This window comes from Leuciscus leuciscus (genome assembly GCF_965113295.1).
Source record: "Leuciscus leuciscus genome assembly, chromosome: 11".
Lineage (NCBI taxonomy): Eukaryota > Metazoa > Chordata > Actinopteri > Cypriniformes > Leuciscidae > Leuciscus > Leuciscus leuciscus.
Window position 1 is genome coordinate 27496618 of NC_138735.1, and position 17304 is coordinate 27513921.

General features: G+C 39.0%; 1 protein-coding gene across 1 annotated transcript in view; it reads right to left on the reverse strand.

Annotated features, from left to right (window-relative positions):
* Positions 1–15952, reverse strand: part of agap3 (ArfGAP with GTPase domain, ankyrin repeat and PH domain 3) — a 163270-nt gene extending 147318 nt beyond the window's left edge. Inside the window, exon 1 of the mRNA XM_082184250.1 lies at positions 15140–15952. Coding sequence (XP_082040376.1) covers positions 15140–15515 — 376 coding nt within the window. The 5' untranslated portion in view covers positions 15516–15952. The remainder of the gene's footprint in view (positions 1–15139) is intronic.
* Between the last annotated feature and the right edge of the window lie 1352 nt (positions 15953–17304).

A 17304-nucleotide genomic window follows, 5' to 3' on the forward strand; every position in this document is an offset into this window, starting at 1 on the left:
AGACATGACGATTCTGATTCGACTATGAAAATCCATAGTCGGGGACAGCCCTAATACATACATTCATGTATATGAATATTAATAATATAGTTATGTGTATTAAACTAAATGTATAAAAGTAAATAGATAAAAATTTAAATGTGGAAGAAAATTTGTTAAATATGCATTCATGCATAAATTAAATTAAATAAAAATTCTGGATGGTTGCAAAAGTATTACTAACTGGTTGCAAGGGTAAATATATAAAAAGATAAGATAAAATAAAACAAGATAAAATAATTTATATAAATGTAAATTTTCTGTGTATAAAAAAAAAAAAAAAAAAGTATATACCTAAACAAACAAACCAATTTTTTTTAATATGTATCCATTTAAATATACATACAAGCACAGCGGACCCTCTATCAGGCAATTGGAACAAACCCAGCATTGAGAATTGGGGGAACACAGGAAATCAAGACGTAAACAAAATCATAGAGCAATTCCCTCAAGAGCAGATCTGGTCCCCTGATCTCGGTCCAGCCTCCCAAAGCCAAATTCTGACCAAAACCCTATTAAAACTAAAGACACGGGAATGACCTCAGATCAGCACTGATCTGCATTTTGTACTCCCAACAGAGCGGTCACCAAAAGTGACAAGCAGAGCCGTTTTCCTGGAAAAGAGGAATGTGGAAAAACCTAAAAATACCCATCAGCTGTGGGACAAGACAGAGACCCCAGTAAACTCTGTAACATTGCATGGGAATGTCAGGATTTCCATATTCACAGGGATGGGGCAGATGTGTTGAATCATGGGATCACGGAGTTATCTGCAAAAGTTGTAGAAAACAACAGATGGTCGCTAGTTCCTAATTAATAAATTAAGCAAAACTGTCTCTGAAAGATATAGACGCACAATGTATTGGAACCAGATCGGATAGCAGCCATTATTAAAGTTAATTAATGTTATGATTTTGTCTCTTGTATTCAATATTGGATATTTAATTGGGGATTATAGATTACTTTTACTAACAAAAGCCCCTTTCACACAGCACGTTGATCCCGGGAAATTGCTTGAGTGCCTTCTGTGTGAACGCAAACACATCCCGGGATTGATGCCGATCGATGCCTGGATGGGGACCTAGTAACTTTGCCGGGATCAGTCCCGGAACGCGCCCTGTGTGAACAAAAGCCAGGACCAATGCCGTAAGGGGTGTGTCGTAGTGATGACGCACGTGCCATCGCGCGACTCTGTTGCTCTTAGAAGAAAGTTTGTGTTCGCCATCAACAAAGAAAGAACGAAAAAATGTCTGCAAACTGGAATGAAGCAGAGACCAGGGATGCTCCTTACTATCCGCGCTGAAGCTGAGATCGTTTGCCAGCTTTGTGGAACGGTACGAGATGCGTTAGTGTACGTTTTCGACGGGTACGTTACACGTCACATCCTGACGTCACGTGTCTTTACGGGATGTGTGTTCACTGGCAGTGTTAATGAACCAAAATCAAACGATCCCAGGACACATTATCCGTGAATTTTCCGGAATCTCTGTGTGAAAGGGGCTTTACAGATATAACACTAGATTACAGCAAAGATTTAACCCATTTTTTCTTTAAAGAGCATTTTACTATTATAGAGATGCGTAGTCCACAACTATTAATTTAAAAAACACAATGTACATTATAATGTTGTGATGCCTAAAATCCTCTAGGCGTTGATTTGACATTGATTAAAACTATTGAATTTTAGCTTTTTGTTATGTTTTGGACTAAACAGTACATTTACTATTTTTGAACAAAATTGCATGCATTTTTAATAAATTGCTAGCCTAGAAATCTAGATGCACCCTAGCGGCAGCAAAATGTATTTTGCAGCCAGGGTAGTCTAGCAACTCTCCGTTGACTTTCAGAGCTGTAAAAACCTAAATTGGGTCAGGCCAATCACATCGTGTTTAGAGTAGGCGGGGCGGGCTTAACATAATGACGACAGAGTTGCGACGGTTCCCTGCTACTTGAAAACAAAGAATGGCGGCTGCTGCTGGCGAACAGCCTTTCGAATCGGCTTTGGCCGCGACTTTGGCCGACTTGGAGTTATGTTTTTCTTTGAGAAAAGAGCAAAGAACGGCACTTAAGTCATGCTTAAAAAAGGAAGATGTGTTCGTAGTTTTGCCGGCCAGATTCAAAAGTTGAATCTTTCAACTAACGTTAGCTCCGCTGTTGGGAAAACACTCTGGTTGGTTGAAGCGCTGTCCTATTGCGTGCAGAGGGAATTTGAAAGACAGCCGTTTATCCCACCCCTCGGATTGAGCTGTGTCTATGGAGAGTTGCCAGACCTAACATCTTGATGATGTAGGTCTGGCTTGCCAGGCTAATAAATTGCATATTTTTTTAAGAAACAAAATACTATAATTTATTCGTTTTCAGAAACAACATGAAAACAATTATTGGCTTATTATTATCAATCAGAATTTTAATATTGTGCATGCATACTGAAGGATATATGAGAAAATGGAGTTCATTGAATATCTGTATAAAAAAAGGCAAATAAATGTTTGTCAATCTTTCTTGCATAAAGAACAGCTGTAATTGGTTTTGTGACCATTTTCCACCCACTCACTAACCCTATTACTGAATAAAACAGGCAGATTTTGCAGAAAATCTGAAAAATACAGTTTGCCATGATCAAATTTGCCCAAGCAACAATTCATCAAAAAAAGACCATATCACAAACCCAACGTCACATTGGTAAAACTCTACTGAAAATGTCTTTTTCTAATTGTATTCACTTTGCAAAAGAAACAAAACCTATATTTAAATCTCTCTGAAACAGGACAAAAAGAAAAGAAAAAAAACCTGTGGTCTTAAAATTCACACAATCCGCCATCACAGACAAACAAAGAGGAGGACAATGAGTGAATTCAGAGTGAGGTGCCAAGCGTTGTTCCTACACCTCCAGCTGGTTCTGCCAAAGGACACCCATTCTCCCGCTGCCGTCTCCAGTTATCAAGGAGAGAACCACCTCAAAACCACTTCACAAACATGGCCTCTGACCAAAGAAGACTGAAAAAGAGAGCCTAGTGCAATGTGGGTGGGGGGGGTTACACAAGAACACGTGTCCTGTTGCACTGAACGCAATATGGCGGGTTTCCAAACATAGTCATAAAACGTAAAAAATCTGATAGCAAATTGCAGTTCAGGGCAGATTTTGTCTTGATCTACGTTCGTGAAGAGGATCCATTCATATAGGCTCAGTTGCGTGATAAACGCATTAATCATTTTTAACGTAATATCTTACAAAACGATCGGTTTTGAAGAACATTTCTGTTTAGTGCTGAAGGCGGACACCCACAGTCATCAGCAAAAGCTGCAAACTAACCGAGCCAACACTCCACTCCTGAGGCCTCCACACCACCCCCTCGTGACACCCACAAAACAGCTCTTGGAAAGTTGCTGTTAGATTTTACAATTTTTACAACCCGGTGAAACTGGCCGCTACTTCACACTAAAATCGCATTAAGCAAAGATGGATCATTCTAGCTCATCCTGCCCCATTTTAGCTGAGGTGGGTTAAATATATTTTCTTTCGACTGTATGAAAAAAAAAACATCAAAATTTGCAAAGAGGTTAAACGGATTAGTTAATGGTCTGTCATCTGCTTCTTTAGATTGCAAACCTCTAAAATAGTTCAAACGCAAGCTTTCTCTTCTTGTAAAAGGCTTGACCTCTGTATAACCTTGGTCTTTTTCAAGGTTTGAACACTGACAAATGTAGTTATGCAAGAATCAGGGTTGCGCTAAACATGATAACCCAATCAGAGATACTGTGTACATAGACAAACTTACAGTACCTGGTCTTATGTAAACGGTGACCTCCTACAGTTGGTATGAAGTGAAACATAGGCTAAAATGATAGGCTAAATCTAGCTACTTGTGGTTAGTAAAACGTTTTTTTTTATATATATATATATATATATATATATATAACCATTGCATCCAATTATATGATTTATACTTTAAACAGCCATTTCTACAAACAAGGGATTTGAATGAATGAATGAATGAACAATGAATTAACTCAAATGAATCCAATGCTACATATATATAGAGAACAGTTTATGATGAACCAAATCACTAAAATGAATCAAACTTACTAGCACTATGTATGAGAGACAGAGAGAGAGAGAGCGAGAGAGAGAGCTGAGAGTGTGTTCGATTAGCAGAGCTCACTCTGCTGAGAAAAAGTAGCTGGTACAAGGGATTTTCCAAAACTATTTTCACCAGAAAACCCTATGGACTATACATCACCACAGGTAGATATGAATGAGTCACCCTAAACAGGTGATTCTTCTGCACATGGTGGCCTAAAGTCACAGTCATTCACAAGAGTATCACTTTACGCTAGTTTCAAATGGCTTCAAAAACCAAGTGCTCATGGGAAAAGCGTGTGTGTATGTGTGTGTGTGTGATGACGAGCCATAAACAGAGTGCTCTATACTCCAAACAGATCCATCAATCCACCAAGCAGAGTTTACAAACACAACCTTGACTTAACGCACACTTCCTGCCTCAAGCAGAGACAAGTAGGTAAAGAGCTGCCAAAAAAGGATGCCCTTGAACGTCGACGTATAAGCGAAAAACTGTGACACGGCCTTGTTCTATAATTGCAATTAATAAATTCAATTTAACTTGTGCAGGTTTGAAGTCCCCAAACAGGACGTGCAACTCCAATTAGCTGTTCGGTGTGGGAGCTTTAGGCAGTGACGATATATGCTCTACAGCACATGCTGTGGAAATACTCTACATCCTGCTCCCACATATGGCGCGCTCCATTTCTCCAAGACCGTACTAACGCTGGGGGACGGGGGTGTATCCGTGAAGAGGAGCCAGAACTGTGTGAATATCCCTTCCGGACTGCACGGCAGTCATGCCCTTGTGGTTTAGCCTGCGTCATGGGGCTCGGTATCCAACCAGGTGGCGCCCGTCGTGGGGGCAAACCAGGGGTCTTGTTGGTGTGTACGCCTGGATAATCCCAAAGGAATGAAAAGCCTTTGTCACTGTAAGCAGGTGTAGATACAAATATGAGGGTCTCCACTGAGTTGTGCATGTTTGTTTGAATGCGCCGGTCCTAACAGTGAGGAGAACCGGGGTCTTTGGCAGGCTTCAGTCGCTGCTCTCCAAACTCTCCTCTCATGTCACAGACCATCTGCTACTCAGCAGCCACGCTGGCGCCGGAGATGAGGCGTACCGTTCTGGTCCAGATGCCTATTCGGTTGTACAGAAAGTCAGATCCATCACCTCCATAAGTTGGTGAGAAGATCTCAGGTCAGCATCATACACTCCTACACTCAAAATCACTTTGCAGAATTCCTGAAGAAACTACAATCAAATCTAGCATCAATGGGAGTGTTGGGGGATGTAATTTAAAGGAATATTTCAAGTTAAGCTTAATCAACAGAATTTGTGACTGATTACCACAAATATTATATAATTTCCACTTATCCTGGTTTACAGTGAAACACTTACAACGCAAGTGAATGGTGCCAATCTGTAAACATTCAAATACTCACTGATTCAATAGTATAGCCACAAGACGTACAATATGCATGATAACATGATTATAGTCTGTAAAAATTGCTTACTAATCCTTTCCGTGAAATGTCAGCATAAAAAAATTGGCCCCATTCATTTCCATTGTAATTACCTCACCATAACCTCAATTTTCGATTTGACGAGATGAGTGTATTTTCATTTAGGAATGGTAATCTAAGTCATAAATGCTGTGGATTGCTAGAATATAATTAGTAATTTAGCAGACATTTTCATCCAAGCAAAAAATATGCAAACATTTTGCAATTAGCTTGTCACTGGTGTTAGTACCCTCATATGCCTTCATGCTTTATCTACCACTAAAGAGTGCATTTTAGTAAATTAAGGTACTAATGTGCACCCATTAGAGGTATAGAATGTACGAAGGTGTATCTTTGAAGGTACAAGCTTTTACATCCCTAAAGGTACAATTATTATATGCTTACTAAAGGGATAATCTCCATAGAGCAACCAAGGGTTAGGGTTCAAGTTAAAATTAATGGTCTTGCTCAAGGGTGCAATGGTGATGTTTCGAAAAATATAGTGTATATTCAATAATTTACTATGGAATAGAGCTGCACGATTCTGGATAAATTCAGAATCACATTTTCAAATAAAGATCACGATTCTTCCACGAACAGAACAAACTAAACAAAATAAAATGTAATTTACTAGAGGTTCTGACTTAATGTTAATTGCTGCAGTCTATTTAAACATGATTAATTAATTGAAATGACTCGCTCGTAAAAACTTGTTACATTACTGGATGAATCAGCGTTTCTAAACAAATCTCTTGAATGAATGATTCAATGACTCATAAATACTTCACTTGTTTCATAACTGGATGAATCAGCGTTTCTGAAGGAATCCCTTGAATGAATGTTTCAATGACAAATACATTTTTAAACAGTCACTTGTCGCCACCTACTGGTGTAACGATGAAATTGATACAATCTTAGTTTGAAGCGACGAGTTACGGTGAAAAGGTGATTTGCTCTATTTTGTTTGCTACCATAGACATCAGTGTTTATATCTTACCTATCAACTTTATCCCAGTACTTCATCGTGCAGCTCTACTATGGACTATGAAGAGTGTTTCTTTCACAGTTGATCCCTTGACCACAACCAAAACACAGATCCCTGGCTGCTTCTGTGGACCAAAACATGTGTGTTCACTTAAGAATTGCACAAAAAAAAGGCTTGCAAACAAGCGGAGAGAGCACCTTTGTGTAGTGGGAACAATGGCCTACATTATGTTCCAGAGATAGGCCATGGCTTCAGAGTTTCCCTGCTATGAAAAGAGCCTCTTCACGAGCACACTTTTTGACCTGTGACCTCTTGCACTTACGACCTCGAAGCATCCAGAACGCGCCAAGTTCAGGATGGTTTTAAACCAGCGATTGAGAGACTTAGGATCTTGATGCGGCATCAGAAGTTTATAAGAGCTTTTGAGATTAAACCATGTGGAGAATCCATCGGTTTCCAACGAGACCGTCCAACGGTGCGAAGCGTTACTCTCTTGTTTTGGAGTTTGATTTGATGTCTCCAGTGTGTCTTGTTCCAAAACAATCTCTTTTGTGAAAAGCTGAAACAGATGCACAGACTGAATGATGATCACTCGCAATTAACAACTGCCAAAGATGAAAAAAACAATGACAGAGATATCCGTAAGACAGAGTAGAGATACATTTTTTATGAATAATTTTTTTAAGACAGGGCTCAATATGCTAAGAAATTGAGTACTTATTCTAAATGGAAAACTTTAAATCCAAACCGCTTTCAACAAATCCTTGTTCAAATCAAACTCCTTGAGAGAAATTATATAAAAGGGACCTTGGTAACTGCTTAGGTTTTTTTAATTCCAACTAGGGCTGCAAGATAAATCATTTTAGCATCGATATCGCGATGGTGCGCATCCGCGATAGTCACATCGCAGGATGTGAGATGTTAAGTATAGGGATCGTACAGGTAGCTGATCCATACAGACTAGGTAAGCAGGCGAAAGTCACGTGATTCTCGGATTAATTAAGCTAAGTAACCCTAATAGAGCGAAAGTTTATCAATTGCACATCCTTTATGTCCTGTTAGCTTAAACATTCAAGTGATTTCTTGCTGTTGTTTCGATTTCCACTTAATGTTGCATGGCTAATTGTTTGTCTACGTCATTTTGTATGTTAAAAAGATGAGAAAATAATTTGATTTAAAAAAACATAAGCATTTTTAAACCATTCAAGCACAAGACACATACAGCACGCGAACACCGAATTCCGTTCTCTTCCGCCTCAATTTTGCGTGCATGTGTCCGTTCAAGCACAAATAATGTCAAAATGTCCGTCTCTGTGAGTATCCTCGTAAACACAGTCACTTATGGATTATGTGAACAAACAATTGAGAAAGAAAACGTATGCGTATCATATTTATCATATATTCGGCATTTGGTCTTAAAGGGACTGCAGCCTAATATTACTGCTGCTGTCTGTGTCATTAATCTTAATCAAACAACAAAATACAAAGAGAAAATCCTTTTTTTACCTTTAACAAAGATTAATAATATTTAATGTTACCCAGTGAAGACTATGCAGTGTTATTTTACATTTGCTTTTTTGATTTCTGTACCTGAATACTGTTAGGCTTACCTGAAAAACATTTCATTTGTATCTTTGTTCTAATGTATTTATTTATGCTTGTAATTTTCTATATTCACTCACCAACAAAATCGCCACAATCAGGATGAACGATTAAACGTTAGAATGATTCATTCTTTCCAAATAGAGCTTTTCAAGTCAGCAGTTTTTCCAATATTGTGCAGCCCTAAATACAAACCAAATTATTGTTAGCCTATCTATTCTACTTTATGTCATTCTGAAGACCATTACTGAGCAAAGCATGCAGGTTGCTCTTGAGTTTTGAAGTACAATTGGTCAATGGCAGAGCAGCAATACTAATGCAACAGCAAACGTTCCAAACAATACCAATCCTTCGATACACTTCACTTCTATAGAGAGACCACGTTTCAGCCGCAAAATCTTGCTTTTAGTCCCAGAGTGCATTTCCTTTATCTTTCAGCAGGCAAATAATCCATCTTTAATGTCTAAAGCACACCCATCAACATAACAAATTTGAGGAAACAAGATACTAAATAAGCCGTCTGCAGGCATTTCTGTCTTTTAGAATTATTGATTATCCCTTCACTTACTTAAATGGGACAAATCAGTTGTGGGGTAACTCATAAAACACTGTTTCCTCAAGCTTGGAGAAGCAGAGTGAATATCTGAAGTGTTTTTTTTAAACTCCTGTTCTGTTCTAATCTTCAACAAAGCTATAAGGCTCCGGTTCCTAAGCAACAGGCGTGCTGCAATAACGTAGGATGATCGCAGTAGTATCTGCAGTCCAGACACACAGGTGCATATTCACACGACAGCTTCTTCTGCAAAAGCTTCACAAGCCTTGCTGCAGTCAAAATACCTGTGAAAACTCCCCTGTGATGCAGCACATGCAAAGAAGCGATTGCCGTAGTGCAACTCGATGCTCTTGCATGGAAATACGTCGCATGCAATGCATCACAGCGAGTCAGTACATGTATTTTGACTGGACTTTTTTGCAATGTGCATGAGCTTAACTTAAATGCATGAGTTTGTGTATTGCAGGAATCACAACAAGATATTTTTGGCAACACATTAATTTACTTCATAAGCACCATCAGTACATATTAAAATGTTAAGCTGCTCATCATGTAAACGTCAAAAATCTTAATTTGATTCTGTACCAAGAATTTCCGAAGGTTCTAGGCAGACAGACAGCACAATATTTAGAAACAAGCATGTTGCGCATAGAGATTTGTGTTGCTTATGACAAAACAAAGCATATGCAAATTTCTCAGGCACCAATTTTCTTTTCTGCTAGCCTGTTTTGAAAAGGCATACCTTCAGTAAAAGAGGAAGAAACCAGTTTCACATAAAAGCACAAATAATCTGCAGTATTAACAAACCAGAAAATGAAAATGGAGTGCAACTATGATGATTAAAAAACTATTTAAAAACAAACTATTGGAATATAATATACATTTGCATGATAGTTATAGCAATGACAACAGCAAATGGTCACAAAGTCTGTGAATATGAAATTCCTTTTATTGATCTGATCTGATTAGTATTACTGATCTAACATCATGCAAACGGGGTCGTCATGATTCCAAATTTCACAAATCACTGCAAAAATGAACATAGTAGATTAAAACAATAGCATATAGCCTTCAAGTATTGCTCAATAACATTGTTTCTCCATGTAATTACTGAAATAAACAGCCAGTCTGAATTTCAACTTCAGCTCCGTTTGGAACTGTGGTTTCATTCAGACCCTGATGACATTGAATACAAAATTCTGTTTACACCAGTGAATATCTGCTGAAGGTCGTTCAGATAACGCTGACAAAAAGAATTAAAGTGGAAGAACGGCCACAGCATCGCTGCGGCAGATATAAAGTCACAAATTTGCTGATATGGCATCAGTTATAGCAGCATTAAATGGCAGCTTAAAACAAACAGTAATTACTTTATTTTCGCTGTTGTCTGAAGCTGTCCCAAAGGACGCTGATGGCTAGAAAGCACTGCGAACAAAATACACCAAATGTTCACAGATTCAGAAATGCTCAGAATGATATAAATCAACTTTAGCATTATTGCACCCTTCACAGAATGATATGCTAAAAAAAAAATACCAATAATAACTAGATATTTCAATTTTAAAGAAAACGTGAGTGGTGCCTTTTCATGCACCTCAGTCAGGTGTTCTGAGTGGTTGCTAAGTAGCTAAGGTGTTCTGAGTGGTTGCTAAGTAGCTAAGGTGTTTGGAATGTTTTAAGTGTGTCGCTAGGGCGTTTCCATGCGGTTGCTACGGTGTTTTGAGTGGTTACTAGGGCGTTTCTATGCTGTTGCTGGGGTGATCTGGAAGGTTCCTTATCTGGATGGTTCCCTCCTTACTCCCTTTTATTTTGATGGTTCTACAGATTATGTTATCAAATTCTCCAGTGGAGTGAGAAGTGTTAAGTGGGTTGCAAAATAACCCAGAAATTATTGTTTTTAACCCAGCAGTTTTTAGTGAAGCAGAACAAACATTGCGGACTCATAACATTGTGGTCGGTGGCCCTTGGCTTTGTATTGTTGGCAGAATTTGGCCCTTGGTGAAAACTAATTGAGAAACCCTGTTCTATAGGAACAAAACTTTTAAATCTATGATGTTTGTGGTCTCTCACATTTTGAAAATCTGATGTGGACCGGCCTTAAGTCTCTTGTCGCCAAGCGGTTGCTATGGTGTTGCTATGTAGTTGCTTGGATGCAATACATCCTGTTTGTTATGCGTGTGGTATGACATGCTTTAATTTTCCAAGGTATTGACATAAAATGGAGGATTATGTAAATACCATGTAAATATTAGCTATAACCAAAGGGCCATGACAGGGGTGAAAGAGAAGCAAAGAAAACAAATAGCTTTCTGCCTGGAGGCCTCTTGTGCTTAAGTGTGTAATTGCTTTGATGAACTGCTGATAAGCTTTATCTTTCCTAAAAAAAAATACAAAATTAGACAGATTTGTTCTCTCTTACAAAACCTGTTATATCACATTAACTTTTCTGTTCTCTAATAACAAAACTGCATAAATAAAAGATACAAGAGGACATGACAGATGGAGGCGGATTTTTAATTCCCAAAACACAGCGCACTTCGAGCCGAACTGGACTTAGAGACATTTTGTAGGCCTACACATTTAAGCACTGATGGTTATAATTCCTCTAGCAGGTTAAATCCAAACGATTTACTCTAGACCTGAACTAGTAATGAGAATGGACTGTGTTAATGGACTGTCAACTCTACTAGCATAGCATATGGCTATGTTTGGAATTGAATACTGTGTACTATTGTGAAACAAAATGCATTATGCAAGATATCCAGATACAATCATGTATCAATAGTGCATTTTGTTGCATACTGGGATTTTAGATATTCACATATTAGGGTGTGTTCACTTCACACTTGTAGTTCGGTTCGCTTGGTTTGTTCGGGCCGGACAAAAAAAAGAAATGTAGTCCTGGTTTGCTTAACGTTCATATTGGCATTTTAACACCGACCAACCTAAAGGCATAGTGATATGTTCACAACCTGATTGGTCAGCTTTTATTACGTATATTTTGTGACCGAACATCCAAAACAATGCTGGGTGCTGGGCTAAATGTGCTCATTGTATGTGCATACCCTACACATGATGGGTTTTTGACCAGCCGAGAACTAAGAGCTTATAAAATGTGTAAATGAGTCAAAACCCAGGCAGGAATCCCTCCGTCACACACGTAGCCTAAACAATTGGAAGCTGTTTGATTGGTTCATTTGGAAGCGAACCGATACCCATCTTTTCAGCGTCTCGGTCCGCTTGTTTGGTGTCACTAGGGTTCAGATGGCAGCGTTCATGCCAAGTGAGAACACACCCTTAGTAAGCATAGCCTATATACTACTGATATAGTAAGAATACTATGCTATTCTATTCACACCAGTCCAACTCCAGTTTTATATACAAGACAGGGTTTGCATTGCACTAGGATAATGAACTAATGCCAAAAATCCCAACTTAATATTTCTCCTGTCATCAGCTGTTGATTGCCATAATATGATTTATAACGGTTAATAAAACATCCAGTAGTCAAGGGCACAGCTACCGTCACACCATTAGTGCTAATGCAAACGTTCCATCTGATTTAGATTTAACCCAATCCAAATCAGTTACACCTCGATTATTGGTCAACAAGCTGGAAATCAATAGCGCATGCCGTTGCTGTTGTATAGGCTAGACGTTCTGCAAGTGATACATCACAATTATGATTTTCCATGGCAACAGCAAGCCTTTACTCAGGTGTTACAGGCTTTCTGAGGATTTCTTTACAGGCCGGATGAGTCAGCATCGATCAGAGGTGACTGACACTGGACGTTACTGGCATTTGTGATAAAAAAAGGGTAACTAGCGTTTGTCTGAGAGGGCGGGGTTATTTCAGGTCTGGGATCAAAAGGAATGCAGTCAGGGATTTTTAAGCTAGAATTTTCTGGAAAATGCTTTCATTTCCAAAATGCTTTGACAACAAGATAAATGACTCAATCATATTTACTAGTTAGAAATCACTGGTTTGCTGGTCCAGAGCCAGGGCTGCTCCTTAACCCTACCCTTAAGTAAAGAGGTTTAGTTGGATAATACCATTAACACAGATTATTTACACCCTCAACAGTACAAGATGTAGATCTACACTAATATCCTGCGATACAAACATTATGCACAGAGGTCCCATCCGTCCATAGCTGATTATTGGCAGCTCACAATATTGTCAACCCTTCATTGAATCCTCCAGTCTGGCTATTCTTTATGGAATATACAGGGATATTCACACCATGTTCTTTCATTTCTCCAGAGGAGAACTGGCACCCTGACTGAGCCTGGTTTCTTCCAAGGTATTTTCTCCATTTCTCTCGACTGGTGGAGTTTGGGTTCCTCGCCACTATTGCCTTTGGCTTGCTATTTGGGGTTTAAAAGACTTAAAATTCAGAAACACTGCTTTATCGATTTGACTGCACTGTATTGAATGAGAACAAAACTTGATTTGAATTGAGCTGGATGATGACACTATTGCCTTTGTTTCATAATTGATTAAACTTAAACTTAAATGAATCAACACTGAACAGATATGAGCTAAATAATGACACTATTGTCTTTGTTAAGCTGCTTTACAGCAGAATTAGAATTTTTTTTCATATATGAAGTTTGCATCATTCATTGTTACTGGCAGCTATGAAACAATATTGTATAAAGACTTAGCCCTATATAAAGGTAACTTGACAAATATTTGTAAAAATAAAAAAATCGGCTTTGTAAAAAATCTATTCAGTCTTTGCAACCATTTCATGTTAATATATCATCAGCTTGCACACAACCCATGCTCACATAGCGAAAAGGCAAACTCTACCACTCCTGTCAACCCACTCGCCCCCTCGAAGGGGTGTCCGCTCATCCAGAAATTTCTCCATCTCCATCCCTCACTAGTAAAATGCACTGAGAGTTACAGAAAATCTCACCGGCTCACTGACTCACCATGTTACAACCACTCACAATCACCTCATCTTATGTGAAACCACTATTTATAACACAATAAATCAATCATCTTTCAACAATGAACATCACATTTATGGTGTTTCTGCAGGGAATCGTGATGCATTTACCAGAGAAATACTATTATTATAGGTACCATGTAGCTGTTTCAGAAATACAGAAATGGATCATTCTGGCTCGGTATATGTGCTGCGAAACCTAGAAACTCCATGATAACAAAATAAGACTGCTTGAGAGGGTTTGTAATACCCTGCAATTCTAGAAGAGATGTGACTCTATAGCAGCAAGCGGCTCGATTTGCATTTAAATAACCTGTGACTAAAGCTCATCTAACCTGAACTCTCACCCTGACCGTTAATATGAGAGCGGAGAGGTCGGGTCTGTATAAAAATTGGGAGTCAGAGTCAATGTATCCGACATAATGAGGTTTATAAAGCTAAAAGCTCACTTTATATACAAGATGAGCGACTGATGCTGACAAATGTTTCGCAGAAGAGCTTCTCATTATGAAACAATCACATCTATGAAAATCACGTCTGACTGGTGTGTCAATATTAATACAAAACGCCACACATTTTTGATGATCTCTTTTGCTCCTCAAACAATCGACTATTTTAGCAAACCAAACATAGTGTAAACATAACTAAAACAACAAAAAGCATTGGACTTTAAGATATTTTATTCCATATTTAGTGATCAGAATTCATCTTGGTGGTCCATGGCTATCAAATGCCCCCTTAATTAAACATAATGCAGATTATGATTTGTGATGCCTGTCATAGGTTTCCCAGTTTGCATGCATCATCCGATTTTGTATTTAAAACCTATTTATATGGTTGCCAATCAATCAGATCTGTTGTAAACATTGTCAGAGTCAATGTCTTTGACATAATCAATCGATAAACTCACTTTAACCAAATGAACGACTGATGCACGAACAGTGGATGAGAGGAACCTCGGAAAGCGTTCTGATAATGAAACAATCAAATCTGCATTAAGATCTCCTGTGAAAATCACATCTGACTGGCATGTCAATATTAATGCAGAGAGCCACAAATCTTTGCTTCACAATTTAATTTACATCCACAACACACTGATGATGCGTTCTGGAAGCTCGTGGTTATGCAAGATCTCGGCTCTTCATTCCCAAACAATCCAACTCAACAAAGTGTAAACATCAGCTTTATTATTTATGCATCACCCAAGACTATTTTATTATGTCACAACATATTATGTCACAACTCTATACGAATGCCACATTAAAATATTGTATTGCATATTAAGTGGTCCATGGCTATCAGTAGCCCCTAATTAGGATGATTAGGGATGTACACTCATTTATGTCCCCTAGTTTTCACGCACCATCTGCTTTTGCCTTTACACTGACAGACAATACAATGCTTCATTGTGGCATCAATTAATATGGCCTTGCGCTTACCTTCAATAGAGATCACATGCTCGCGGATCTGGTTCTGGAGTGCCAGGTCATCGATGCGCTCAATCAGGTCGTATATTGCATAAATGTTCGGGTGGACGGACTCGAACCGATGGATCTCGCCTCTGATGGCTGCTGAGTTGGACAAAACGAACTGGGAGCCCGACGGGCCGGACTGCGCTGCAGGGCCCGATACGGTTCCCGAGCCAAACTGACCCGCCCCGGAGCTCCCGGACGATCCGGATCCGAACTGAGGAGGAATCGACTGAGGAACGGGCACCGGTGTGGGTACCGTTCCCGGGGTGGGCATAGCGGGCTGGGACTGCTGAGAGATCCCGGACACTGACACCGAAACCGGGACGCTCGATTGGTAATTCATCGTTGTGGATTTAGGAGCCGCTCACGGTAATAATAGAAATGCCGCGTTTGGAATGATTTGGAGAGCGCGCGACAAATCCGCACTGCACACTCTGATCTGATAAACAATGATAACAACTAACTGTTATATGTGACGCATCAATGGGTTTCCAACAAATCCGCGCGCTTTGCTCATAATACCAAAACTTCAATCAGCATCATTGTTCCCAGCGACGATCTCGCTCTTTTGCGCGTGCCCTGTCCGTTTTTGACAATGAAAGTCTTTACGATGGACACACCTTTGTTTTGGGCGATCTTCTGGACCGAATCTCTCTCTGTTTTGCTTCCCAGCCTGAAGCGAACACAATGAGGCCGGTTATCGCAATGCGCCCGAGTCCATTGACTGACTGAATGCGACGGTTCTACACTAAAGTCATAAACACGTTTGAATCCCCTTTTGGTCCAAGAAGTCCCTCCCCGGCCCCCACCTCCATCCACTAGATGTGGAAATTTCGATTCTTTTAGCGAATCGGTTCTGTGCGAACCAGTTCAAAGAGTCGAGTGACCGTTACTTATTAGTTGTTGCACAAACGTAGTTCCCATAACCCCCCTACGCGGTATTTTACATTAATTTGTACAGTAAAATTGTTTATACACGTCAAGATGCAGTCACATTAGCGATATTTCAGGAAAATGTCGATGTATGAAGCACTGCTCACACAGAAAATCACTTCAAACCAAGAAATGATTGATTCGTAGAGCAAAGGTGTGACTGACTGAACCGTTAATCAGTATAAACGGTGATGTTTAAAAATAGATTTCCATTTAAATGTATTTAAATTTGGAAATCATATTTATTTAAATTTAACAAATGAAAACAAGCATGTGGGGATAGATAAACAGTCAATTTAATAGGTTAGTTACTGTTTCTATCTCAGTCACAGCGTTTTCATTCTCAGAGCTTTCATTTCAAATGTTGTTTTGTTTATTGTTAACAATTGTTATTATTAGACTCACTTTAATTGTTAAATATATTATAACATAGTATAACTTGAACAAAGTCCCATACGTACAGTGATTTCCAGACGCTTCGCGAGTCGAATCATTTAACAGATCCGGTTCAGAAGAACGATTCGGACATCACTACCATCCACTGCGACGTCACACATCACGTAACTGCTTGAAATGGGGGAGTGATGATATTCGATTGGATGTTTGGGTGGTGTTGGTATAAAGCGACTGATGCTTCAGTAGCCTATTATGTAACCAGATATTTTGCTTGACAGTTTAATGCTTATAATTGTTCAGTCATTCACAGACACACACAACAAGTAGACTAGATTCAGTGAGTTTCTGATCGAGGGTTACAGCCTTAGCAATATCAAAAGACCATAATTTACAGTATAGGCATATAATATACATGACATCTCAGGCTTGACAAATTTATTGTTGGGTTTATCACAAATACATACTTGATCTGTCCACTCTATGCAATATCAAGGCATTCTCTATAGCATTTATGTCAAAATTCACCCTTACATTAAATTACTGTGATGGTACCATGGCATCAGATAATTACCATGGTACTGAATGATTATATTCATTTACCATGCTACATAATCCAGATAACATTGGTGTGGTAAAGCATGCATGTTTTTTTGTTAGGAAAATCCCAAGAATATATATTTTTTGAAACTGCATTTGTGATGTTTTGATATTAAAGCTTTCCATCGATGGTTAAATAACTGAGATGTTGCAGTTTAACCACCTAATGCTGTCAGTATTGATTATTTCATCTCTGGCTTTGGGGA